This window comes from Emericellopsis cladophorae (genome assembly GCF_022114955.1).
Source record: "Emericellopsis cladophorae strain MUM 19.33 chromosome Unknown NODE_59_length_126458_cov_121_923675, whole genome shotgun sequence".
Classification (NCBI taxonomy): Eukaryota; Fungi; Ascomycota; class Sordariomycetes; order Hypocreales; family Bionectriaceae; genus Emericellopsis; species Emericellopsis cladophorae.
Genome location: NW_026250984.1, coordinates 1 through 26,742, shown reverse-complemented (window position 1 = coordinate 26,742; position 26,742 = coordinate 1). Strand labels below are relative to the sequence as shown.

The following is a 26,742-nucleotide window of genomic DNA, read 5'->3' as shown; positions in this document are numbered from 1 at the left end:
GCAAAATCGCTACCGAATAGCCTCAAAGACGATGGGGTAAATCAATTGCTAAGTGTCTGGCGGAAGCAAATACGTAGTAAGGTAGTTAAGGAGGTAACGTTAGATCTGCTGGAACTGCCCCTCATCATACCTTCCCTGGTATTTAGAGCCTCCGTTCACTCTCCCATTTTACCCCTCAAGCCAGCATCGCTCTCCGTCAACTCTCACTTCACCTCACAACGCCCATATAACAGCTGCAATCATGGCTGGCGATTCTCCTTACACCGTGAAATGGGGCATCCTTGCCACCGGTGGCATCGCCGAGACTTTTACCAAGGATCTCCTCACCAACCCAGCCATCCGTGACGTCTCCGATGTGAAGCACGAGCTCGTCGCCGTAGCCTCCAGCAGCTCCGCCGACCGTGCTGCCGACTTCATCAAGCGTGTTGACGGCCCCAGCTCGGCCGAGGCCTACGGCTCGTACGCCGAGCTGGTCGCGGACCCCGACGTGGACATTGTCTACGTCGCCACGCCGCACAGCCACCACTTCCAGAACACCATGCTGTGCTTGGAAGCCGGCAAGAACGTGCTCTGCGAGAAGGCCTTCACCGTGACGGTCGCCCAGGCCAAGAAGCTGGTGGACAAGGCCAAGGAGAAGAACTTGTTCCTCATGGAAGCTGTCTGGACGAGGTGTTTCCCGTTGAGCATCAAGGTGCGGGAGCTCATCAGCTCTGGTGCCATTGGTACCGTCTACCGCACATTTGGTAAGCCTTTCTTCTCTCCTCTTTCCCAGGACGCAACGACACAGCATCACTGACACTCTTGCGCGCCCCGCAGCCGATCTCAGCTTTGGCAAGGCGAACCCCGACGGCTCCCTCGATTTCCCCGACACCAACCGCATGGTCTCCCTCGACCTGGCCGGCGGCGCCCTCCTCGATCTCGGCATCTACGCCCTCACCTGGGTCTTCCAGTCCCTCTACCACGTCCAGCCCGAGGCGTCCAAGGAGGCGCCCGACGTCGTCTCTGCCATCAACAAGTACAAGACCGGGGCCGACGAGCAGACGAGCATCATCTGCCAGTTTCACCAGCACGCATCCATGGGCATCGCCACGACCGGCTTGCGCGTGGCCACGGACCCCGATGGCCAGAAGACAGCCGGTGCGGCCATCCGCATCCAGGGCTCCGAGGGCGAGATCCAGGTCCTGCACCCGGCCTACCGTCCGACAGCCTACCGCGTGATCAAGAACGACAGCGACGGCAAGGTTGAGGTCGTGGACTGCCCCATTCCCACGGATCCCCAGCGCAGCAACTGGGGCCACGGCATGTTCTGGGAGGCCGACGAGTGCGCGCGCTGCCTCCGGGACGGCAAGAAGCAGAGCGCGTTCATGCCCTGGGAGGAGAGTATTGTCATCATGGACGTGATGGACCAGGTCCTCAAGCAGGGCAGCGTGACGTACCCGGATCTCATCACGACCGACGTGTACGACGCCAAGAGCCCTCTCAACACCGGAAACCAATAGATCCTCTAGATGTACAATCATAATTATTAGATCATAGCGTGGGCAGATTATGCGCAATCTCCGGCATAACACCTGTTATTCATGACTCGCATGCCAGCGAGCTTCAACCCAAAAACGAACCGGTTCGCGTAAAGGCGCATGAACACGTCCAAGTGTTCTTCCCGCGATGCGTAGTAGCGTCAAATGAAGAGCGCGGACTTGTCCTCGCCATGGTAGACGCCGGCTGCGCCGATAAGCTTTGTCAAAGTGAGGGTTCATGACTCGAATCATCGACGGAACCGGACCCCCCTTCCGAGCAAGAATGAAGCTAGGCGTGAGCAACATTGCACAGACGACATAGCCGAGTCATGACTGATCGTGGGGTCCCGGGGTCCCGCTCCTTGTGTTCCGAATGTCACCGTTTCATCATGTGAGCGTACAGGCTTTCAAAGTAGGGAAGTAGTTCGTTGAGGCAAAGTAGAATCTGGTTTCAAGGATTGCGGGCTTGTTTCGTGCATGTTGTGACTGGTGAAGCAGAAGCTGGCTCCTCCAAGGATCCTATAGGTGCACTTCTCTCGCAGCAAAGCCTGCAATCGCGACAAGTAAATATGGAAAAGTCAGGGGGATTGACGTGCTAATGAATAACGAGTCATGGAGTCAATTGACTAAATTATTCTTCCGAGGGGTTCCACTTATGTTGACGTGAACGGTGAACGAACCCATGGAGCAGCGCCAAAGCATGAACCACCACCAAACACGGATAGCGCTCTTCAACAAGTCCGACAACTGCTATCCCCAGCGAGCAAGCGTCGACTCACGTTGGCGCCGACACAGACGTCACTTGGGCATTCCCAAGGTTTTGCAGACAAGAACACCAAACTTGGCGTCCGCGGACACGCTCTGTTGTCTACGCACACGCCCTCCCGGCCACAGCATGTCATCCTCATTCGAACCTCATCAGCGGCCGTCACTGCCACCACCACCAGCGCAAACTGGGCAGCAGCAGCCTAACACGGGCCCTGGCCATGACGAGGATGCCACCGCCGCCGCGTCGTACGAGGCCACACACGTCCACAGCGTCTACAACGCCATTGCGCCACACTTCTCCGCCACGCGCCACAAGCCCTGGCCCTTTATCGCCTCGTTCCTCAAGTCGCTGCCCACCGGCGCCGTCGGCCTAGACGTCGGCTGCGGCAATGGCAAGTATCTCGACGTCAACCCGGGTCTGTTCCTCTTCGGCTCCGACCGGAGCGACGCCCTCGTCCGGCTGGCCCAGACGGAGCGCAAAGCAGATGTCGTCGTGGCCGACGGCCTCGCGCTGCCCTACCGCCCGGGCAAGGCCGACTTTGCCATCTGCATCGCCGTCATACACCACCTCTCCACCAGGGCGCGGCGCCAGGAGGCCATTGCCAAGCTCCTCGCGTGCGTGCGTCCCCGCGGCGGCATGGTCCTCATCTACGTCTGGGCCCTCGAGCAGTCGTCCAGCCGCCGGGGCTGGAACGAGGACAGTGCGCAGGATACGCTCGTGCCCTGGGTCATGCGCGCCAAAAAGGGATCCGACGACGCCGACAGGACCTTTCAGCGCTACTATCACCTCTACCGCGAGGGGGAGCTCGAGGAGGATGTGCGGGCTGCGGGTGGCTTCGTCAAGGAGGCGGGCTACGAGCGGGACAACTGGTACGTCATTTGTAAGAGAACAGACAATGCAAAGCCAAGTTCAAGATGAAACTTTTGCGCTGGTGGGTGCCCAATGTTCCATCGTTCCTCTGTTGCGTGTGACCTTGCTATGGCTGGTAGAAGCCCTCGTGTACCCTCCGATCAGGCAATGAGCCTTTGAACACTGGATCACCGCCATCGGCAGGGATAATGCGTGAGTCACAACAGAAAACGAGGTCACGTCGGTTCTCGGAATGTGCCGCTCGAGTCCTCACACAACTCACGCAAACACGCCCGAGTACGCCCTGACAAACACCTCGTCCAAGGCCCACTGGAGCATGTGCACTGTCGCTGCTTAGGGATTCACCTATCCATTAATTGTCGAGTGTTCGCTATCTATGCTTCGAAGATGCTGTCTATCTCGTTGTTGTTGGGTTTTTTTTTTTTTTCAAAGCTTCCTTGTAAACGATGCTTGCTGTCCCAATCCTAAATTGCCTGTCGTTCCCTTGCAAGTGTCGTACTCCTTTCTAAATGCCCTTGTCGTTCCCTTTGCCAGTGTAAAATATTCCCTCGTACAGTAAGATGCCACTCCTTCGTGTCATGTCGCTCAAAACAATCTCGCTCGCTTGCCATGGAAGATATCAAAACCAGAAATGCAACAGCTGGTCACACGAAATCCGGGTCCCAGGTCTGCATACTCAAACACTCCTCTGCCATCTGTCTGGCCTGTTGCGCCATTTACCAGGATTTCTAGTTTGACACTTGCTCTATTTTTATTCGACGGCGTTGGTTCGTGTCATGGTAACTGTTCTCGGGGCTCGCCGGTCGTTTGACACCTTGACGCTCCACACAATAGCGCGTGTCTGGCCCCGTTGGCATGTGAGGGTGGTATGGCCCCGGAGTCATGGCCATGCCCTGCGCGGTTGTGTTGTCATGTGCACCGCGATAAGGCGCAACACCGGTTGTCATCTCCGCAATGCTAGGTAGGAAGGTACCGCTGGCGTTCTGGGGCGTCTGGCGAAGCTGTACAGGTGCCAGTGCTGGTAGTGGAGGTGCAAAGGAGCCTTCGACTTGCTCCGTTCTGGCGGAGCGCGGAGGCGGGGGCATCGCTTCACGCCGTGTGTCGATCGCTTGGGGTCTGCCAGCGGCGGCCTGTGACCCATAGTCGTACGCCGTTGCAATCTCGAGGGGGACTGTGTCGTGTCGGTATGGGCTGTAGTCCGTGCGTGAGGGAGACCTGCGACGCCTCGCGTCGGCATTCACGGCCGCCATGGAGAAAGGGGTCGTCCCGGCCCTCGCGGCCATGTCAACTTCGCCCATGGACCAGTGCATGGCCTCAGCTGCCCTCCAGGGTACTGCCAGCTCTTCCGCCACTTTGGACCACATTTCAGCCTTGAATCTGTCAAGTGTCAGTTTTACGGGTCAGGTATATTCTTCGAATAAGGGCTGCCAACCTTTCATAGAGCTGTGCGAGCTTATCCTTGCGCTCTTCCGTCCAGTCGGGTCGTCTCTCTAGGTAATTCTGGTAGTGTAGTCGACAGCTGATGGCACTTCGGCCGGGGATCTGTTTTGAAATGTCTTCCCACTTCATGCCACTCCCTCGAAGCTCGATGATGGTGGCGTTCTCTTGCGCAGACCACTTGCTCTGCCTCTTGGCTGGTTGCTCTGATCCCTCTGGCGTCGGCATCCTGCGTCGGCCGCTGGACCTAGTGGCAGGTACGTTCTTTCGCCGAACAACCTGGGATGCCGTGGTGCGTTGCTGTGCACGCGCCAGCGACGGATCAGATGACGGTGGTGATACCGACGTGATTGTCGCTGTTGCCATCTGGCTGTGTGCTGGCGAGGGCTGCGGTTGCTGCTCAAAGCGTGTAGAGGCTTGGACGCTGAGCCTGCTCGCATTGCGCCCATCTAGAAGAGTCTGGAGATCCACGTTGACAGGAGGGTTGCTCAAGCTACCGGAGGAGGCTTGGGCGGCGTGAGGTCGATGGTTGCGATATCGGTCACAGCGTGCCTGCGCAAAACCAGTGGCTGAAAGAGGCCCTGCCTGTAGGAGGCAGACCGGAACTTGGCTCTGTAGTTGAGCCAGAATCGCAACTGGCTTTCCACGCCGTTTGTCGTGGATACTCGCGTGTCTGCTGGTGCTCGGACTGTATTGTGTGCCCCAACAGAGGCTGGGTGGTCTCGAGGAAATGTCTCGACTCCAGAAAGCACAGAGCAGGATGAAGTAGGGGGTTGTGCTAGAAGAGAGGCCAGAATAGCTTCGCCCTACGGGGAAGGCGTATATCGTCGAATTATGGGAAGCTTACAACCTTGCAGGCGGGTGCTGATTGGTGATGCGCCAGCCAATAGGGCAATTGAAGGGGACGAGTCGAGTCTGCGATTAGGACGGCGCCAACGACTTTGAACGAGATCTTATGCTTGGGATTTGGCGCAGGAGCTCAAGTGGCCGTATTTGAGACGGAATAAATAAGGCTCAGGTTGGCGCATGAAGTATGTATCTGGCTGGGATACGTCGGTAGGGGCAAGGCGCGTGTAAGTGGTGATCCACGACCAGGGACAAGGCGCCGATTCAAGTCGGCCAAGGTAGTGTGTTTGACGAGAGTGCAGGATGAACGTCAGGGAACACAGAGAACGGTGATTGACGAAGAACGAACTGGGCCCCGGGTCTTGGTTTGCGTATTCCCAGACGTATGTAGATTTGAAGAAGGTTGATGTAGGAGGAGGGGGTGGTGGTCGTCTTTGGTGTCTGTTTAGCATTGACAACGTCAAAGGCTGTGCGTGACAGCGCTCCGGATAGATAAGTACCTACTAGTCAGGCAGCGATCCCGTAGCCAGCCAGACCAGCTAGACATGACCTCTCCATCAGGCGGTATAGAGATGTACGTACACGGACGCTTGTTGCCAACCTAGAATAACGGTCAACGACAGAGGAGGGCTCAGGGGGTGTCGCTCTAGCGCAAGGTGGCGTGTCCGCCAGAAAACCATCATTCAGGGCCAGGACATCATTGGCCTTGGCTTAACCTTGACTTTCAGCGATGCATCGCGTGGGGTCTCCTATTACCGCTGCACTCCTCTTCGGAACTCGATGGGTATCTGCACAGATATTATCAAACGGATCTAGAAATTGCTAGGAGCATTGCCCAGGGCCCGATCCCCGTTCCAAGTAGCAACAAGGCTGTGGGTGAGGACTGTCAAGCCCATGCTAGGTAATAACGTCGTCGGATTGGACGCAGCGCCATGGCAGGGGCCAAAGGGGATCTCCGTGACCCCAGCAATGATCTCAATGACCCACGGCTGGGCTGCTAGGGGCGCCGAACCACTTGCTGGTGGACAGTGGACTAAGTTAGGTATCACTGGCTCCCAGGATCTGGACATCTTCGTCGTTGAGGATTGTCTAGTGCGCAGCCATCCAGTCTCCAGATAAACGGAGATCACAATGCGCTGGAGACAAACAACAAGGCCCAGGCGCAGGCAGCGCGGTCTTGCGCGCCGCAGGGATGCGCTCCCAACGGGAAGCAGCCGTGATGGGGACTGGCGGCCTGGCCAACGCATCCGTGCATAAGCATGAAGCCATAGCAGCCATACCTAACCTTGCCAGGCGGTGCGTCTCCAGAGACTGGACCCTCGTTTTATTCGCCTCGCGCCGCCTTGCTTCGCTTGCCTAGCCAGGCTTTGCTCTGGTCTATTTTCTTCGCTCCTCGCCTCGAGATAGTTTGGCTGGCAAAGAAGAACGGGAGTGGGGGTTAACCCGCTTGCGATCCGATATGCCCGGCAAGTTGGGGTCAGCCACAGCCGGCGCGCGCGGTTGATCCAGCTCGCGACATGAACAGGGACTGGAGACGTCGTGGCTTACAAGGCGTCGATGGCCGCGACTTCGAGTTGGGCGGAAAGGCTGGGGTGTTTGCGCTGAAAGTTTGCTCCTGGCTTGTCGTTCGCGGGGGTAATTAGAGGCGCAATTGTGCATGATGATGATAATAATAGTTCTTCCAAGTTAGCTGCCCGAGCAGTGGGCATGAAACTGAGCCGACAGGGGCAACGCGGCGCATTCGCGTGCACTGTGGCGACAGGGCGAGAAGACGCCAGGTCAAAGATACCATACCTGGTCAGGTATAGCACGTTCGGTGCCTGATCTTCTGGGCCGGCCGGACCTGTTGTCGTTACGAACTCACAAAGATGTTCGTCCAATGCCTGACAGCTGAATACCCGGGGAAAAGCAAAGTACTTTTTTACGTAGAAGGAATACAAGACCGAGGCCAAGGAACTCGGTCCCTGGAGTCCAGTCCCTGCGCACCTTTCCTCCCCCCCCCCACCGCATCTATCATGATCACTACGTGTAATAATACCAGCACAAGCCCGAAAATGGAAGCAACGATGCCGGAATCAGCGATAGGAAACCCCAACAGGTGCCTAATTCGGGTCAAGAAGCGAGAATAGTACTGGGAGCAAGGAAAACAAGAATGGGGCTGGGCACCTTGCCTCTGTTTTGGTAAGGTAGGTAGGTGCCTTTACCTTACGCTGTACGTACTGCTGCTGAGACTCCCGTCGATAGAAAAAGTTTTGCCCTCCTACAATCCGCCCGCGCTTCTCATCTCTCGAACAACGCTGAACCCTGCTCACCATCCGGACTAGCCATTGACGTTGCACGCCGCCACTCCCACAGTTGCGTTGCGTTACTTACGTAGTATTATCAGCCTAGGGTCTCCCTTGTTCCCTTGTTGCAAAGTGTTCGCGCGCAGCGGTGAGTTTCCAATAGCATCAACAACATGACGAGGCAGGAACTCCGCCATTTCGACACATGGCCAGCTCGGCATTTTCATCTTCACAATCTACACTACTCGCCCTCTTGAGCTCCATCGCGCCTGTTCTGATCATTTTGGATGCGTGTGCCCAATCGGCTCTCATTCAATGCCCGTGCGCGTCATCTCCACGGGGTTTCGACCACTCGTTTGTCATCGCTAATAAGGGCCGGCTGGGCTGCCTGCAGTGACTTGCAGACACATGTGCGTTGACACAGCATGTGTGTCACCAGGGGCGAGCCGACAGGACCGCGCCTAAACAATGACTGCCGATGTACCGCTGCCGCCGACACCGATAAGGCACAGTGGTCTTGTGTGTTTGAAGATGGGGAAGAAAAATTCAGGAAAAAAGACTCCTAACTTTTAGCCCCGTTCCGCTGGCTTCAACTACGCCCAAGCCAGTTCACATGCTGCACCACATTGACGTAGCCCTTGAGTAATCACTCGCGGACCTCCTGTATCTGTGAGCATCCTTGTGAGGTTACGGAACAGGCGGTCAGTGGCATTGACATCAGATCATTTCCGTTGTTACGCGCCAAAAGGAAGCATGGCACAAGACAACCTGAAAAGTCATCGTACATTGAATGACAGCAAAGGCAAGGGTTTGCCGATGAGGGTGTGCAATGTGCTGTCATAAGACTCCAGGGACGCACCCTTCCCCCACGCAAGAGACGAACATCGTGTGCCAAACCGGCACCCGAGCGTTCATACGACTCAGCCACAGTAGACCGACACGCACACACATCCCGCTCCTTGCTTACATGGACTTGCGGCGGCGTACCGGTTGAACACTCCACTACTTCATCGCGCCGGCACAGTGAGGATAGGGTAGGCGAATGCATATTGGCTGGCGGGTAGAAGTCTCGAGGTTGACTTGAGTTTATCACCGGCGACCAGCACCTCCTCGCAAGCACCAACTTATTAATAACTTGAGTTTGGCTAATTCCGAGCTGTCAGGTATCGTTCATTATAATACCACGTAGTCTTGATCGGATCGTCCCAGCCCTAGCTGCCTCTCCACTCCCAACCGCCAGGGTCTGCCGCTCTCGACACCGATCCACTCTTATGACGACGCCTGTGAGGCGGCGGTGAACGATTGGCAAACGCGTGTTTGTGAACACCATGAGCAGTTGTCGGCGACGATGTATTCATGCAATCTGCACCAGCCAACCTCTACTCACTAGCGTGGGATAATTCAAGTAAAATGACAATACCACACCGACTCTGCTCGGGGCTGATTGTCTTTACAGCCCCCGCCAAGTCGCCTCAGAAAATCATTGATGCCCAACCAGTTGATCTAACAACATGCGATCTATAATAAACTTGTAACTCTCAAGAGATGTGAGACAACATCGCAATAGCCTGGTGACTGGTCCGCACAACGAACAACAAATGTCTCATAGGGCTTCGAACACCTAATGCAAATGTCTCCTCGGAATCGGGGCCAAGGGCGGGTCTCGTGAGTTTGCATTCATGCATGTATTTCTCGCAACGGCTCTGGGGTGCTCATTGCGAGCGGAGCTTTGGGCGCGATGTTATTGTAACTTATTAGCTTCATTCTAACAATAGTCCGGCAGTGCCCTTATGTCCATAGTGGTGACTGCGCTGAATAGTTATCTCTCGACAGGTGACTATAAACCACCTGCCTGTGGTACTCAAACTCGGCGGGAGCAAGGCCAAGTGCCCGACAAGCGGTCAGGCCTCGCCGGATATCAAACAGAGGCAGTGCTCAAGCTGAGTTCATGCACAAACAACAGACGGGGCCTCGACAATTTACACACATATATGTGTTCGGGGGAAAAGTGTGAGATCTGATAGATGTACACCCCGCGCTACTGTGACTCGACGTCCTCCAGCATCAAAGACTCACAAGAGCGGTAAAGTAGGAGTCATAATCAACACGTGTGACGAAAGTTCTGGCGCAAAATTTTTTGAGCGGTGAGTATGTAGGCATTTGGGATACTTGGGGGGAAGGCTTGATGCCGTGCAGACAGGCTTGATGATCGGGCACCAACAACAGGTACGTAGCATCAACCAGAGCCCTAGTAGTCGTGGGCTAAAAGGCGCGGGTGTTGCCTCAAGAGCAGCCATAACCTGGCGGGTTGGGACGACTGAACGCTGACGAAGAAGCGCACAGCCCTGACAGTTTAGTTCATGCGAGGATGCGCGGGTATGAGCAACTGGAGCCTGACGGAACCGATGCTAGCGGACGGGAACGGAGAGACCGAGTTCCGCCTCTCGGGCAGAACATAATTGTAGCAAAAGATGCGAAAAAAAAGAGACATCAAACAAGAGGAAGCATCTGTTGATTATGAGGAAAAGAAAAGAATAGAAAAGAAAAGAAAGAAAGCTCCGTAATTAGGCCTCGTCCGTGCAACATAAAGCGAGTATGCAGTGCGACAGCAACAAATTGACCTGTCAATTTTGGAGGCGCAAAATCCAGGCCGCCTCTCGCAGCATCAGCATTCGACAGGCCAGAGGCCGTTTAAGAACGACTTGGCGGGTAGCTGATAGTATCAGCTGAAAGTTGCATCTCCTGGCCAGGTCGCAAACAGGGTCTGTTGGAGACGAGTGCACGGCACGGAGATTCTCGCCCTGCATCTTTGGCCGCAGATCGGGCTGGTCGTGATGCACAGCATTCGGCGGCTCAGGCGACGCAGCCGAAAGAGAAGAGTCCCAGCTCGTTGGGTTGGTTAGCTCCTAGACTAATATTTAATATAAGTACGTATGCGCATTGATCCCCTTCTGCGTTGAGCGCAGCCGGTTAGGCGGCTCAGGCCAGACAAGGCCAGCGAATTGGGTTGAGTATCGGTGCCTCGTCGAAGCCTGAGAGGCAGCAGCAGCGGTTCTGCATCAGCCCGCCGCGGACGACGGATAGGCACCTCCAGGCTCCACGGCCGGGTTGTTTATACTAGCCGCGATGATCATTGTGATGCGTCGAAGATCTACGCGAATGCCGGCGACTGATCAACATCCATTTCAGGGGGAGCTGGGACGTGGCTGAACGAAGCCTAGCAACTGTGGCTGGGTTAAGCTGTCAACGGAGCCACAGCCGTTGGGCACCCCGCATAGGACTTAGTGGTTGTACCCCCCACCGCCTGTTAGAGCAAGCCCTGTGCATTTCCAACCGCCCAGGCCTCAATCCACGATAAGGCGAGAATATCTTCACTCATTAACTGGCTCCAACTGGTCAGAGCTTTGTGACCCAATATCCCTCAGATTGATCCGCCAAACCAAATCGACATCCGTCTGGCTGATCGGGCAGCTGTGGACGTTTCCAGGACACGCGGCAAGCCCGTGAAGTCCAGTCACCCCTGCTGGCATATCAACCTTCAGCAGCTGTTCGCCTTGCGCTGCGACAAGTAGGCCTCACAATGGCCGACATCCCCCTCCAAGTTATCTCGGACAACTCAGCGTCGGAGCGACGTATCACACCGTCATGGACCATTGGCCAGCTCAAGGCAAGACTTGAGCCAATCACTGGTGTGCCTCCTCCATCGCAGACTCTCAGCTTGAAGACGTCCGATGGCCAGGTCATACCTATCGAGGCGTCCGATGAGGAGAATACACAACTATCGGCGTTCCCACTACAAGCCTATGCAGAGCTCCGTGTAAGTTGCTCAGATCTATCTTGCCACCTACCTAGTCCCACCCCCTTTCATCCCAGCAGGCATGTTCTCAGGTAGGAACTCCCGTGGGTGCCGTGATAGCTCAGGACTTGCCTTGGCCTACCAGACCGTATACATCCTCGTGGGTGAGTCACCCTGCTGACCTATTCACAGGTGGGAGACACACGGCCACCAGGCGCCAGAGAGAACTACACCGATACGTCAGCTGTTGACAAGTATGTCATGCCCGAGGAAGAGTATGAGAAGAAGTCGGATTCCGTGCGCGCTTGGAAGAAGGCCCAGCAGCTGGGACGTTTCGACCCCAACGCCCCAGATCAAGAGCAAGCGCGGATTGCTGCCTTGGAAGCTGACATTGCCCAACGCCACATCACTCATGGCCGACGATGCCGCGTTGGTGGCGACGACACGAGGAGAGGTGTCGTCAAATACGTCGGTGAGGTCAACGAGATACCCAACGGGGCTGGGCCGTGGGTTGGCGTGCAGCTAGACGAGCCGGCTGGCAAGAATGACGGCAGTATTCAAGGAACCCGGTATTGGGGCGAGGCATCGTCCATGAAGCATGGTATTTTTGTGCGGCCCGAGAGAGTGGAAGTGGGGGACTTTGAGGCTCTGGATGATTTGGAAGACATGGAAGAAATCTGACCTGGAACTTGGTCTGTGTTGCGAGAGAAGACCACGTGGTGGAGGAGAAGCAAGTGTTTGGGAAGTCCAACTCTATACGCTGATTCAGGTCCAGATCAAGGACTCACGCATCCATTCTTGAACCTGGGCGAGGTAGCGATCGACAAGCACCAAGGCAGTAGGGAAATACATGTGAAACCGCGTCGCTGGGCTGTACGCACGAAAGTACCCGGTAGCTAGCTCTCGACATCAGCAAGACCTCGGGAACGGGGGCAGGCTCCAGCCGTTTGAGCGTCAAAAATAGATTTTGTTATTTCGATCGTGAGCGAATATGTAATACGGCATGAAGTATCTCCTCAGCATTTGAACATTTAACGCGTTCGCAGTGACTGTGAACCTTAATATTTTGAAACCTGCCCCTGAGGAGGGAAAAGGGGTCCGGTTCAGCGTCCGTCCGTCTGATGGTCGGGGCTGTCTCAAGCTGAGTCGAGAGTAAGATGCATTTTGAAAGGCCGACGCGACCGCCAAGGGATCTTTCTCTGACCGATGAGCTGCCGAGCCAATGCCCAGTCGACGCCGAGACAGCGCCTAGACCTGGCTTCGCACCACATTTCTTCGTGATGGAATGGGAGAAGCGGTACGTACAACGAGCCAGCGATGGCCAAGATCACTGGAGTTCGATTTCCTGACAGTCCGCAGTCGGTCAATAAAATAAGGCAAGAGACTGAATATAAATGTCGGATAATATGAGTCGAGCTCAATCGCGCCAGTGAGGCTCAAGCGGGATTCGCAGCCACGTTGGTTTGTCCAGTCGCTATGAGCCTGGGCGGTCTTGGGGGTCCACCCGCGCCAAGGCCAAGCAATATCTCGAATGGCTGACCACTGGGAAAGCGCGGTCGTGACTGAATTGTTCCCCACGCTGGGTGCTTTTCAGTCAGGTATGGATCAACCGCCTCGCGCCTGCCTATGTCCGTAGCACAAGCTAGTCTAGCACTACTAAGTATGTAACCAGTATATCTCATTGATGTGCAACTTCGTCCTTTCACCTACGCACTCCAGTCCTTCCTTTGTCTGCCTCTCGCCTCACCCTCGACGACGTCCTCGTACTCGCGCAGAACCGACCCAATTCATATACCGGACCTTCCGCTCGCCCATTCATTGAGAACGGCGTGATCGATCCTATACGTTTCCCGTCCCCGATGCCTTCGTCTGCGACGGATGAAATGTGAGCTTCTGGGCGCTTTTCCGGCTTGAAATCACCCATAAGCAGACACGAGAAGTCAGATGCGACGGTCGCAAGTCGTGTCGTCGTCTCAACACTATCCACGGAGAGGGCATCATTCCCGAGGTCCGGCAGGAGCAACAGTGCCACCATGCGTTTTAAATCGACGGTCCCACGCTCTGCGCTTGTCATATCATCCGTTGTCCGTTGTGTACTTAGCGAACACGGTGTCTACGCAGAGGCAGTAGACGAATTACCCTCATGGGCTACAGACAACACTTTGCAATTGCAATTGTCCGCCGACTCGACCAACTACGCCGTCATCCCACTCAGCGAGAGTCTCACGCTGCCCAATTCCGAGTCGCAGGCAGGGGTAAGATTGCCGTCGACTAAAAGATCGGAGACTGCGATGCTGACCTCGCCTCCCAGAATGTTAGTATCAATGGCAATTTGAAGGCTGTTACCGAATCGAATTATCTGAAATTCACGAGCCACGACGATGTAGCCTACATGAGCTGCGACAAACCGAACGACGATGCGAGCATTGATCCAGCCCACATGATCGAGGAGTTGATGAAGCAAACTCCCAGGGCGATTGTGCTCTACTCCACCGCCAACAACAGGTGCGCTCTGAGGAACAGGCAGGGACTACGATACACCAGAATCCTTTCCATGGTGGACCCGGGAGAGGCTACGACCGTGCTCAGCCATCTCAACGGCACAGACCGGGGCGAAACGGTCGACGTCAAGATGTACGGCAACATTACGAATTTTGATGTATCGGAAGACGAGCACGGTCAAGGTTCTCACTCGGCTGTTGCTATGAGTGTTCTTTATAGTATAACAGGACTGATTACGTTCCTTTTCGTCGTTATCGTCGCCATTGGAGCCGTCAGAGCCCATCGTTATCCGGAACGATATGGACCAAGGCGTGCCAACGGGGGCCGTCCTCGACAGAGCAGGGCCAAGGGCCTTGCGAGGGCCGTTTTGGATACGCTGCCAATTGTCAAATTTGGGGACAAGCAGCAAGCCAAGCCCGATCCAGACCTAGAGATGGAGACTGCAACTACCGAAGGCCAGTATCCTCCGGCAGAGCGCGTCACATCGCAGTCTACGCAACAGGGCGAGCCGAGCACCAGATCCTCGTTTGCGAGCTCTCACTTCACTTCTACCACAGGCACAGGGACTGCGGAGGATAGTCTTCGGTGTTCCATTTGTACAGATGATTTCAGAGTTGGGGAAGATGTCCGGGTTCTCCCATGTGATCATCAATATCATCCTCAATGTATCGATCCTTGGCTCATCAACGTCTCCGGCACATGCCCTCTATGGTAAGTTGAAAGTGGCAAAAATCAAGAAAGTTTTGCTGATCAGTTCTAGTCGTCTTGATCTGCGCCCTGGACAGAATAATTCAAATGGTGTTTCGCCGGCTGGCGAGCAGGCGCTGCCACCTCCGCTTACTTGGGAGTTTGATGAGCACGACTCTGTGCCCGACTCATACCGTCACAGGCTGTCCCGCCTCTTTGACGTCAATCGACTTAGACAGGCATCGGTGGAGGAGCAGATGGAGATGTTACGGCAGCTGCGTGAAGTTAGGATCGCCCGCGAGTCGCCGGAAACCGGGGATGTGCAACCTTCGGAGGCTGAGGAGCGTCAGCAGGGCGCACGGTTTGCGTCTCGTTTGCGAGAGCGGTTTCGTATCTCGACCAGGGCTCAATCCGCGAACGCAAGGTGCTGAAATACGTCGACGGGGAGCGGTCCCCTTGGTCGAAGGCGACACCCTCGAATTTTCATTGATTAAGGCGTTGCGGTTGGCAAATGACTCTGGACAAATACCAAAAGAGCGGGCATTGGAAGGCGTTTGGGACCACAGATGCGCGACGCGCGGGCGACATGGCAAGGCAGCGCCACGTGCAATTATCATTTTGCTGGCATGGGGGAGAAGTACTGCATATACCCTGGTCTTTAGGATTATCTCGGCTTGCCGGTTGAGACAATGTATTGTTGTTATTATCCACGGCATGACGCAGGCCGTCCGGCTGTCTCATCACCATGCGCTTCGTTTTCCTCGAGCTGAGACGTGGTCTCAGACCAAGTTCCTCAACCATGCTCAGTGGCCGCACGATTAATCGTGGCAGCGGAAATGGGGATGGGGATGGTTCACAATCGTCATACATATGTGCAAATGGCTCGGGCCTCTCGGGCCAAGAGGGCCTCGGTCATGGGCGTCGACTAGTTTGTCGGGACATGCGACCCTCACCCGCCTCGGCTGGCGAACGCCATGGTCCAATAGCTTGGTGATGTGCCGATGAACATGGAGTGATAATGGCCCCAAGGGTGTGTATGCCGATTCTTGTCGGTTCGCTCTAATCATAGAGTCCCAGCCCATTTGAAGCACGTGAGAACACAATCATTTGGGGACAAGGCACGCAAAACAAAAGCCATCTTATTCTGGTAAAGTTCCACGAACCACACTGGCCCGACCACTGACGTGCTTGCGAACTCTTGGAGCGCTTTCACACTTGCGCGCATTCCCTTATTAGCTTGCCCTGCCTCGCTCGCATGAGCCGCGTCCCTCTCGTTTCTTTTCTCCGAGTCCACGCCACAGTCCACTGCTCTCCCTCGCGTGCGGCGCCCACACACCTCATGTCGCATCCAAACATGTCTCAAAACCTGCGATAGGAATGCCTTGATGTCCTCTCTCGTACGTAGCAGGTGTGGTACAATCTGCCGCCAATGTCTTGGGGCTAGTTGTCTCATAGGAGACCCGAGAGCTGGACCCCAGCCGGCAGGATGCAATGTGGCTTTCCCAATGGCCCGGCTTGGGCCTCGTTCGAGAGCCTGAGCGCAATCATTCTGAACGATTTCTGAAAACACATATACCGATGACCGCTCTTCATGTCTAGGTATCCTGAATCTGAACGGTGAGCGCAAGTGCCGACCCCTCGACTGTTGAAGCTTCCACTACTGGCATTGAGAGAAAACGTCCAAGTACTTGGAATAGCACTCTGTCTCCAGACGCTCCGTGGATCAGGACAGATCAAACGCAGTATGGCACCAAACTACGAGCTCCTCGGGCCAGCGGGAGGCGTGCCACTAGGCGGGCAGGTTATGAGCGTGATAGTCACACTGGCTGCGGTGACTGTCCTGACACTCTTCCTCAGTAGGTCCCTTTTTTCCTATAATCTTGTGGATAGCGTGACATGGCAGCTAGCTAAGACGTGGCAGCACAAAGAGTTCGAGTGGTCCGTACTTGGCGCAGCCTACCATTTGTGGTATGGTGTAAGTGGTCGTGTGCTATATTGCTCAAAGAACATGTGCTAAGTCTGCTGCGATAGTGGTATTCGCAATTTACGTCGACTCCTACGCTTTTGTTGTCGCAACCTCCATCATTCAACATGCACTGGGGGTGAACTCTAATATCCTCATCTGTCAAGGAGCCATCCTGCTCTGCTTGGCGTGCTATGTGACCACAAAGGTACGTCCCCTGTTCCAGCGAGTTGAAACCAAGGCATCTACTCACACATTGCAGATAGTCAGTACCAGTCTTCCTTGCTTTCTTAGTATGTCAACTAATCTGTCAAGCTCATCTATCTTTTCCTCGTGGAGAAAGCTGTACGTAGCTTTGTACCAGCTCCATCAACACCGCTAAAATATGTGACAGTATATCATTCGAGGGACCACCAAGCCTCGCATGCGATCCCGACTGTACCTGTTCAACTCCTTTGGCATGATCAGTGTGTACATTGTGGTGGTCACCATGAACTTTGTCTTGTAGGTTTACTCGCGAACAAGTCGCACGAGGGAGCCTCGATGGGCTGACAACAGGGACCAGCCGCATAACACGCATGGACCATAACGGACAGTGTATCATTGGCATGGAGAGGCTTGCCATGATCCCTCTCATTACCTTTGACGCCGTTGTCAATGTGTATCTGACCATCATCTTCCTCATCCCCCTGAAAAGTGCGTACTATCATCATCCTCGGCCGACCTCGCGTACAGGCGCTGACCAGCAAGACCTCTACTCCTTCAAAAACATGCCTCGCACCGCGTCCAACCTGCGCCTTCGTACAGTGGCGTTCCGTACCTTTATTGGTGCCGTCAGCACGCTTCTAAGCAGCGTCACGTCAGTCGGCATACATTCACTCTGCGGGAGCAGGCAACTAACGACAATCACAGCAACCTGACTGTCCTCATGGCTCTCAATGGCCAACCGGGATGGGTTTGTCTGATGCTCTGCAACTGCGATAGTGAGTCTCTGTCCTCCGCTGAAGGTAGCTGAGCGCTAACAGCCCCAAGTCCTGTTCTCGGCCATGGTCATCCAATGGGTCACATCCAAGGACAACGCCGGGACATCGGGCAACAACTCGCTCAACGCTGACAACAACAGCGCGGCGCGAAGGGGACGGGCCGTCGACGCAGCCCGGCGAACGGACTTTGCATCAGAGACAATATGCGCACGATGCACACCACCCTCGTCGCCGGCGGAGATCGCCCTCGTGCCCTCGGTGGCCACCACATACAGCAAGAATTCGTCCGACATAGCCGACGTAAAACTCGAGAACCATGTGTTGATCACCACGACGATCCAGCGAGAGAGCAGACCAAATGACGAGCCTCCATGCCAGCTCCTAGGTAGCATGAGCGAGATTCATGGGCTCCCAGGGCATCATCACTTTGACAATGACGCAGTGTGCGCCGACAGCGTCACGCGAGATACGCCTGGACATCGCGGGTCAAGAAGGATGAGCCCCGGTCCTCAGGGCTCAGACGGATACGTGACTTCGAGAACGATGATCACAGGAGGGCAACGTGGCAATGACCGAGGAGACTCTCCTTGCTGATATTCGTGGAGGAATCACGAACAGGTTCCAATGTAGCAGTACATACGCATAGACTTAATCGCAGCAAATGTCCAGCCAGGCAGTCGTTCTATGCAGTGGAGTGTGATCAAGTTTGTTTCAGGCAAATTTTGGCATTGATGGTCATTGCACGTGAGATCTTATCTAGCCTACCATATATCGGTGGCTCCCTTTTAACCCTGTCCCTTGAAACATCCTAGCGCCGATCCCCGTAGCAAAGCGATTGACATTCCCCTCGGAAGGTGGAGGGGAAGGAATGCAACAGACCGGTTCCAATCTGGATGAAACGATCGCACGGATGGCGGGAGTCCCGAAATGCAGTATGCACACCAAGAACATCCAGCCCCGAGAATCAGAGACGTATATAAATTGGATACCCAAACACACTGCGCCTTTGTCCTATATCTCCCAATTGTTGATGTATATACCCCCAAAAAACGTCCCTTGAAAAAAAGTGGGTTTCCCCTGGCAAGAAGTGAACATGACCGAAGTCGGTCAGATGGTCGTCACCTACGAGCTAGCGCTTAGGCGACGCTAGCGTAGAGAGAGCCAACGCTGCTGAGGGAGCTGGCGGTAGACATGAGGTTGCCCTCAGAGACCATAAAGTAGGAGTAGGCGTCGAGGTACTCAATGGCGTCCAGCTTGGGGATGACGGTCTTCATGAAATCTTCTTTGTCGGCGTCAGAGCCCAACGGGGCAAACTCGGTGAGCCAGATGGGCTTGTTGTCGCAGATCTCGTGGGCCTTCTCAATGTGTTCGAAGAGAGTGTCTGCGTACTGGGCCTCGGAGTACCAGTGGATGGCACAAAAGTCGATGGCGCAGCCGCCATCCTGAGCCTTGCAAGCGTCCATGAAGCTCTGGAGCCACTCAAGACCTTGACCAGGGTCACCAGAGTTGGTGACGCCGGGAGAACCGATCAGAGCCTGGCCAGCGTAGGGGTTGATCAACTTGGCGTGAGAGGCGGCGGCCTGGGCCGGGCTAATGTTAGCCTGTTCAGCGTGGTCGGGCTCGTTGAAGGACAGAATGGCGGGCGACCCAGCGTCGAGGGCACTGCGGCAGTTCTGGTCCCAGTGATCGGTGTGCGGGGAAGAGTCGCCCCAGAGCATAGGAATGTACTGGATGTTCTTATCCAAACTCCCGGCGGTCGAGCCCCAGCTGTAGGCCCAGCTGCAGGACTCGCATGACTGAGCAAAGGTGTTGGCCATATTGGGATCGTTGTAGGCGATGCCACGCTTGCCGGACACACCAGATCCAGAGCCAGAGCCACCCGAAGGCGTCTCGGGCTCCTTGGAGGGCTCGGGTACGCTAGGGAGATCGATGGAAGCGCTGATCTCAACGATGGGTGCAGGCTTCACCAAGGTGGCCAGGGTGGTAGTGGGAGCAGGGGCCACGACAGGAGCGACGGCAGGGGCCTGAGAGACAACAGGAGCCTCAGGAACCACAGGGTTCTCAGCGACAGCTTTGTCCTCAGCCTGGGGTGCTTGAGAGACGGCCTCCTGGGGGACCTGCTGAGGAGCGTCGGCCTCGGCCACGGCAGTGGGCTGAGGCACGTGGCCGGCAGTGACGTACACAGTCTGGTGGACGGTGACCCAGTCGGTGTGCATGGCGCGCTTGGCAATCTCAGCACGGTGAAGGTGACGGTGGGAGTTGGCGGCGACGGCCTGGCCAGTGAGGACGGTCAGGACCGCGGCGGTGAGGGCCTTTGAGGTCAACATTGTGGCTGTTGTTGATTTGGTTGGGAGTGAGTGTTGGCTTTGAGAGCTGCCCGGCGACGGATGTTGGATATGGGATTGAACAAGGAACTTGGACGATCGGTCGCAAAGTTCAAGTGATCAAGGGTGTATGAATGAGTGGTTGTCTTTGGTGTTTTGGCGTGGTGTTGATCGGCACAGCCGAAGGAGCGTCAAGCTGGCAGTCTGTCAAAGACGCGCGAAGGAGAGGCAAGCAGCTAGCTGCGTTGTATTTTCGAAATGAATGTTTGGTGTCGCTGGACGATTGTGAACAGAAAGGGAAGAGGAGTGGGAGGAGGGACGTCTTTTGAAGAAGAGGATCAGACACATTTCAAAAACGAAACGGCCCACTGGCAACCGCCCGGGACTCCCTGCCAGTCTAGCAAGTCGTGTCCCCTCACCTCCTCATCGACCGCCAATCGGGGGCTTTGCTGGTGAGCTTGCCATGCGCAGCACCTTGGTCTGGCCTTCCGTTCTGCCGCCACCCGTGGCACGAATCGCGGCAGGTTCGGTCGTACCTGCCTCACTATCGTTGCCTCTAGCAGGGGTGCCGGCATCGTTGCGGTCCCGCCTCTTCCGACTAGAGTCCGATTTGTCGGGTAGTGGGATCCCAGCACGGCTGCCAGCAGGCTTGCCAGCGAAGCACGGAGCAAGCTGAGCTGTCTGTCTGTGCCTGGACGTGACACTGGGCGCAAATGCACCAGCAAGACTTAACTCCATCATCAGTCTGATAGACCTGCTCTGGGCGCCTATGAAGCGCTCATGTTGCTGGCCGATCCCCCGTGCCGCCGCGTCGTCGTCACTCAGTGGGCGATGCAGTGAGCATAGCCGCGCAATTGTTCGGACTGAAACAAGCCAACTGTGGTCGACCACCTCTAGCACAGGCTAGTATTCAGGTACAGCGCCGTTGCGGCCCTCCATTACAAACGACGAGCCAGTCGGCTTGCTTCGTGTGCAGTGGGACTCCACCGTCTTAATGCAGGAACAGAAAAAGGAGCAAACCGGCTCAACACACACCGGCGCTACTTTTCGCACTGTGTAATCTACCTCAGCTGCTCATACTGCGCTCACTTTGTTTTCTGTCTTTTTTACAGTGCCGACAATAGTGACACCGTATGTTGTCAGCCTTCAGGCCTCCAACAAGCCGTCGACGAGTCGATCCACCAAGAAAAATGTTCTCGACTTTGGCCAAACACTCTTCACGATGGATCGATGCCCAAAACCTTTGTGCAGACAGACCTTTTGTATCCATATTAAGGCAATAGCGCACAATGACAATGGAACCGACGGACTGGCCCGACTGGCCTCCTTTACATTAACTTTTGGGTGCTATCCGCCTTACGAGTGGCAAAAGAGATGGGTCGGATAATGCGGGGCCACGATCGCGATTGCTTTTTTTGTCCTCCGGCAAGGTCTGAGTCAGTCAGCAACAGCTTTTTCTTTGTTCTCTCTTGGTTCGAGCGTCTGGCGTCCCGAGCTGTCGGCCGCCAGTGCCCGCCACGTTGGCAGTTGACACAATAACACTTGTTGTTGTTGCTCCGCTCGTGCCTGAACAAGTGGAGGGCTGGTTAAATCGGTGCCACACTGTTGCTCACGGAACAATGTTGCTTTGTTGGTGCACGGCAGCCAGTATTCAACTTCCAGGTTGAAGCCAGTGAAGCCACTGCGTAAAATGAAACTGCCCTTGGAAACACATTCGCCCACCTTGGCGGCCCCTCAAATGCCAGGCTCATTGTGTGAGCAAATTCATGTTCTTTTGCGGCGGCCCAAGGAGTTTTTCCGGTGTCTCCATCAAAACCCCTGCAGAAAGCCGTCGGGAGTGCAGCGTCGTGGAAAGCTTGTCATCTCTACGGAGGGCGGGCTGCCAATGAACGAGCGCCAGCGCATTGGGGGCTTGGGCGATGCCAAGCCATTCGATTCATACCGATCTTGACAGCTGTTGATCTTCGCAGCACCCGTACCGGATCATCAGATAGGGTTCCAGCCCCAGCTGACTACAGACTACAGAGTCTGATCTGAGCTCGCCGATATCAAACTTGCTCGCAACTCTTCAGGCGCGTCAATCAGACAAAGGTGAGTTCACCCGACCGCCAAGTATGCGCGGTCCAGTCATATACGTACTCGCTGTTGGGATTGGATGCGAAGAGATAGAAAAACTCGTCTTGCATGGGTCAGTCGATATGTGCCTATGTCACTCGTGGGCCAGAAGTGAGGCTTCTGACCAACAAGAGGCTGCTGTGGCGGGAATGAGGTCCGTCTTGGAAGGTCGAAGACTGGAACTTGTAAGTCCGGGTAATAATATTAGCCAACTTGCTTCAACGTCAATCGAAAACTTAACTGGTCCCAGTCTCGTGGTAAGCCACTCCCAGGAACAGGAACGAACCACACCAACCGGCCCATGAGAGTTTCTTATGCCTAATTTTTTTCTCTCTTGTCTTTTTTCCCGTGAGCTCATCGGTCATTGGTTCGAGAGGACATTTCTACATGCACGTTTGATCGTCGTGGCTGTAGTCCAGCATCTTGGCGCGATGAAGCTACCCTGCAGGTGCACTCAATACAGGTTGACGATGGAGGCACAAGTTGCTTTTGGGAGGAAAGATCCAGTCACGCGTATTTGATAGGTCTGTACAGAATACAAGACTTGGCAATGATCGATAAGTTCTAGACTTCTGGCCTATTTACTTTTTTCTCCATCTCAGTGTTGGTTAGCGGTCTGCGTGGTGCGGCGGGCGGATGACGTAGAAGACCATTTGGCTGTAGGGTTTTTGGCGCAGGTCACATTGGAAGACAGCCTTAGAAGCATCAAGTTTTAGGGCGGCCAATGACAAATAGCATATAACCTTCTAGAGCTCTAGCTGAAGCCAACAATTGTTGCAACCTGTGACTTGGGGTTCCTTCCTGAAGGTTATTGTAATACTGCGGGGCTTCGCACGATGTAGGGAGGACGTCGGCCTATAAGACTCCTAACCGACGAATACGACAGATCCACAGGGTCAACGGGCTCCACACGTGACGGCGCAGTGGTGTCGCTGCCACTCATCTCGTCCTCAGCTGAGAAGTAGACAGATCATAACATCTATCTAATGGTTGTGCATAAAATAAATCTACTTGCATTGTTGTTCGCCTTCGACTCCTTCCCTCCCTTAGAAACCAGCATCAAGACGGGAGCTAGGTCACTGAATGGTTCTCCGTATCAACTATTCCCATCGACGGACGCCTCCTAGCGACGCTCAACAAGCGAGTGAACCGGGGCATACAAATGGTATATGGAATAATAGACATGCAGAACATCTCGCCGTCTATGTTGACGTACCCTGAAACCGAAGCCTTTGACTATGGCGCATTTCTACAACAGAGCCCGGGAGCGGACGACGCCAACCTTCATCTGGCTTCTCCAGTGCCGCCACAACCACTGGCCACGACACCTCAGCTCATCCATCAGACGACAGCACCTAACGTAGGCACTGGGAAGAATGAATTCTCCGACTCTTCCCTTGGCAGGACGACACCATCAAGCTCGGGCAACAGGACTGGCAGCACAGACGCCACTAGGAAGCCGGCAGCTGAGACGCTGAGCCAGAGACAGAGACTCGAGCGCAAGGGGCACACAAAGAGCCGCCGGGGCTGCTTCAACTGCAAGAGGAGAAGGATCAAGTGCCAGGAAACACACCCGGCCTGTGGTCACTGCGTCAAGACGGGACTCAAGTGCGAGTACCCTGCCGCACCCCAGATCACACACCAGGTATGTGCCGATTCTCGCCCAGGGCGCGAATGCTGAGGAAATCAAAAGCCACATAACCAAATTCCGCTATTCAGCCTGCAGGACATGCGCTTATTCCAGCACTTTCTGACACACTGCTATCCGCACCACCCTCTGAAACAAGAGTCGGTGTGGACACACGAGGTGCCCTGCATCGCACACAATGTGAGTCCGTTGACGACGTAGACCCAACTCCCCCGCGCTATCTAATCACCCAACAGCATGAGTTTCTAATGCATGCCATCCTGGGGCTTGCGGCATCGGAGCTCACCCAGACAGACAGCAGCTTCGTCGCAGCGGCGATGAGCCACCGCGTCAAAGCGATCAAGTCCATCAAGAAGCGGCTGGCCGATGCCTCAAAGGACACCACCTCACCCGAGGAGACGAATGCGCTACTTGCTACCTGCTACGCGCTCACCTTCCAGTCCGTCAGCGTCGACGATGGGCTCGTGGAGTACATGACATTCATACGCGGCATTGTCATTGTCGGCATGCAGATGATGTTCAGGAAGATTCAGCCCATCTTCAGCACCCTATTTGAGGAAGCCCAGGATGAGATTCTTGGGCCGTTGATGCAGGGCCTGCCGCTCATCCGCAAGGGCTGGACGGACGCTGCGATGGAGGCCATCAGCGCTCTGAGACCGCTCTGCGTCGAGCCCGTCGAGGTAGAGTACCAGGGGAAGCTCCTCGACATCGCGCAGAAACTATACACCAGCTCCTGGACGGGTAGGTCTATGGCTGTGTGACCCCCCTGGCCATTGTGCTGATGAATCTGTCCGACAGCATACAAGGCTCACTCGCAGCAACATGCTTGGTGGATGATGCTTCCGCACAACGTCTTCCAGGAGCTCATCTCCCCCAAGAACCAGGTCCTGTTGCTTCTGCACACGCACTGGATCTCGCTCATTGAGATAATGACGCCCATCACGCAGCAAGAGCGTGAAGTCTGTGAGCGACGACCGCCAGAGAACGACCAGCCAATCGACCTTGGCTTCGCCCGCTGGCTCAAGTATATCAACGCGCGGGTGGACTATGAGCACCAAATGTTCAATCAGTGGCCCATGTGGATCGAGGCGCAGCTCGATAAGGATATCACGTTCTTTGGAAAGGTCCGTTGACGAATGATGTGAATCGCAGGTGGACCACTTAGTATGCCAAACTTGGCAGGAGACCTTGGATATACTGTCATGTTCCAGACGTGATGTTGCTGTGTGATAGCGTGGCGTTGGTGTTTCGGGGGTAGCGAGCGTCACTACGTAGTAGCGATGGCCTGCATATTTTTCTCCTTGGCTTAGTCGTAGGAATGCGAATTCGTGGTATGAGAAAGCCCCATGTCTGGCGAGATTGATCTTGTCCATAAAAATCACCGGCTTATTTGGCTCACTCGTTGCGGCCCTCACCACATGCAGGCGCACGAGAGTACGCAGAGGGCGGCGTCGGAGGGCGTGATAGAAGCTCGAGGGGACCAGGGGCACGCCTGACTGTATATCGCAAGGCTGATGGTGATCATGACCTCGTTCCTGGTGTGGATGGCCCGAAGGATCCCTACTCTCGCGCTGAGCAAGTATGACGACGGGGATCTGTGCGGTTTGGCTGGTTGGCTTACCTCATCTCTTTTCGGATGCGTGGGATGAGGATCACTTGTACAATTTACGTAGTAGTCTCAACACTTGATGCAGTCCTGGGGACGTTTCAGCCCCATGCTGTGGCAAACTGGTAGCTGTGTCGAATGTTTCACATCCTCATCTCTTGCAGGGCATCCATCATCCATCCGTCCCCACTATTGACGACGTCCTGCAAGTCCCGGACATAGCCGATTGTACGCTTCTGGTGGAGAGGCAGGTCGCGACCCCTTGGTGATGGATGTCCATCTGCGCGCCCATGAGGGCTTCAGTTGACTGAAGTTGGTGCAAGCAGAAAGTAGACGAGCAGGTACAATTGCCACGAGGGTCAATTTTAGTAGCCCCCGCGCTATGACGTAGGCGCCCTGGATGACTGGAGTCTCCCTATTATCCCGACAGACTGAGGGAGCATCACCTCATCTAAAGAGAACCAAAGCCTACATTTCAACGTCTTCTTCACTACTACCATCACCCGATGTGCTGACAGTGACACCATTTTCTCAGGGTCTGCTTAGGCTTCTCGGTGGCTGGACCCTGCAGAAGGGCAGGCCGAATGTGGGGAATGACTTCACTCCGTTCAACATCTCTCCGTCTGCAGATGGGGTCTCACTCAGATCAGCATGCCAGTGTCTCTGCCAGTCCCGGCAAAGCCATCAGTAATACTATCATTTCCCAGAGACGCCACTACGTACCTACCAAGCGCAGCTCGCGAGAGTAAGCATGTCAATCCTTTGCCACCACCTTTCCTCCATGTCTTTGCATGCTCGACTGCTCGCCCAGCTCGGCAGCTGAGCATGACGATTGTTTGGTGTCGAGATGGGACTACGCACTTGTGTATATAATGATGATTAACCACCCTTCATCGTCCACTGCTCTGTCCCTCGTCACTCCTCATCTCAACCTCCAAGGCAAGAAGCTGGTCTTCACCTCACCTCACAACCTCTTCCATTCACTTGCAGTATTGCATCCTAACGCAGGTCGTTTACTCACAATCTTTTTAATACCCCATTTACCCACACGCAAGATAATCCAGCATGCTTATGAACGCACCCACCGCCGCGGCCATTCTGGCCTTCACCTCTAGGGCCATGGCCGCCCCCGTGACCGGCAACACCAACGTTGAAGCTCGCGAGGCTGTGCCCCCTCCCGAGGTGCTTGCCGAACTTGGTTTGAATGTTGAGCTTGGCGACACCGAGAAGCGTGATGGCGGGATTCTCGACTTGATCGCCAACCTCGACGGCAAGCCTGGAGAAAAGCGTGACGGCGGGATTCTCGACTTGATCGCTAACCTCGACGGCAAGCCTGGAGAAAAGCGTGACGGCGGGATTCTCGACTTGATCGCTAACCTCGACGGCAAGCCTGG

General features: G+C 55.1%; 8 protein-coding genes across 8 annotated transcripts; 6 read left to right on the top strand and 2 right to left on the bottom strand.

The window, feature by feature from the left end:
• Window positions 1–241: 241 nt before the first annotated feature.
• On the top strand, window positions 242–1,499 carry J7T54_007425 (putative oxidoreductase-like protein; the record flags this gene model as incomplete). The annotated part of the gene is made up of 2 exons (XM_051509331.1): window positions 242–743; window positions 817–1,499. The coding sequence occupies 2 exons, from the start codon at window positions 242–244 to the stop codon at window positions 1,497–1,499; spliced, it is 1,185 nt and encodes a 394-aa protein (XP_051359628.1).
• Window positions 1,500–3,884: 2,385 nt separating this feature from the next.
• J7T54_007423 (uncharacterized protein) lies at window positions 3,885–4,959 on the bottom strand (the record flags this gene model as incomplete). Its single annotated transcript, XM_051509330.1, has 2 exons — window positions 3,885–4,533; window positions 4,589–4,959. The coding sequence occupies 2 exons, from the start codon at window positions 4,957–4,959 to the stop codon at window positions 3,885–3,887; spliced, it is 1,020 nt and encodes a 339-aa protein (XP_051359627.1).
• A 6,345-nt stretch (window positions 4,960–11,304) lies between these two features.
• J7T54_007422 (Cell polarity protein-like protein) lies at window positions 11,305–12,201 on the top strand (the record flags this gene model as incomplete). The annotated part of the gene is made up of 2 exons (XM_051509329.1): window positions 11,305–11,541; window positions 11,713–12,201. 2 exons carry the CDS (start codon window positions 11,305–11,307, stop codon window positions 12,199–12,201), a joined length of 726 nt encoding a protein of 241 aa, XP_051359626.1.
• A 1,352-nt stretch (window positions 12,202–13,553) lies between these two features.
• Window positions 13,554–15,140, top strand: J7T54_007421 (Receptory region; the record flags this gene model as incomplete). The annotated part of the gene is made up of 3 exons (XM_051509328.1): window positions 13,554–13,775; window positions 13,832–14,733; window positions 14,783–15,140. The coding sequence occupies 3 exons, from the start codon at window positions 13,554–13,556 to the stop codon at window positions 15,138–15,140; spliced, it is 1,482 nt and encodes a 493-aa protein (XP_051359625.1).
• Window positions 15,141–17,096: 1,956 nt separating this feature from the next.
• On the top strand, window positions 17,097–18,227 carry J7T54_007420 (uncharacterized protein; the record flags this gene model as incomplete). The annotated part of the gene is made up of 6 exons (XM_051509326.1): window positions 17,097–17,176; window positions 17,238–17,368; window positions 17,423–17,531; window positions 17,585–17,655; window positions 17,705–17,975; window positions 18,098–18,227. 6 exons carry the CDS (start codon window positions 17,097–17,099, stop codon window positions 18,225–18,227), a joined length of 792 nt encoding a protein of 263 aa, XP_051359624.1.
• Window positions 18,228–18,791: 564 nt separating this feature from the next.
• On the bottom strand, window positions 18,792–19,982 carry J7T54_007419 (uncharacterized protein; the record flags this gene model as incomplete). Its single annotated transcript, XM_051509325.1, has 1 exon — window positions 18,792–19,982. One exon carries the CDS (start codon window positions 19,980–19,982, stop codon window positions 18,792–18,794), a length of 1,191 nt encoding a protein of 396 aa, XP_051359623.1.
• Window positions 19,983–23,298: 3,316 nt separating this feature from the next.
• J7T54_007418 (Sterol uptake control protein-like protein) lies at window positions 23,299–24,875 on the top strand (the record flags this gene model as incomplete). The annotated part of the gene is made up of 4 exons (XM_051509324.1): window positions 23,299–23,739; window positions 23,821–23,922; window positions 23,979–24,483; window positions 24,541–24,875. The coding sequence occupies 4 exons, from the start codon at window positions 23,299–23,301 to the stop codon at window positions 24,873–24,875; spliced, it is 1,383 nt and encodes a 460-aa protein (XP_051359622.1).
• Window positions 24,876–26,413: 1,538 nt separating this feature from the next.
• J7T54_007417 (uncharacterized protein) lies at window positions 26,414–26,742 on the top strand (the record flags this gene model as incomplete). The annotated part of the gene is made up of 1 exon (XM_051509323.1): window positions 26,414–26,742. A coding segment is annotated over one exon (329 nt), but the record flags the coding sequence as incomplete, so codon positions are not given.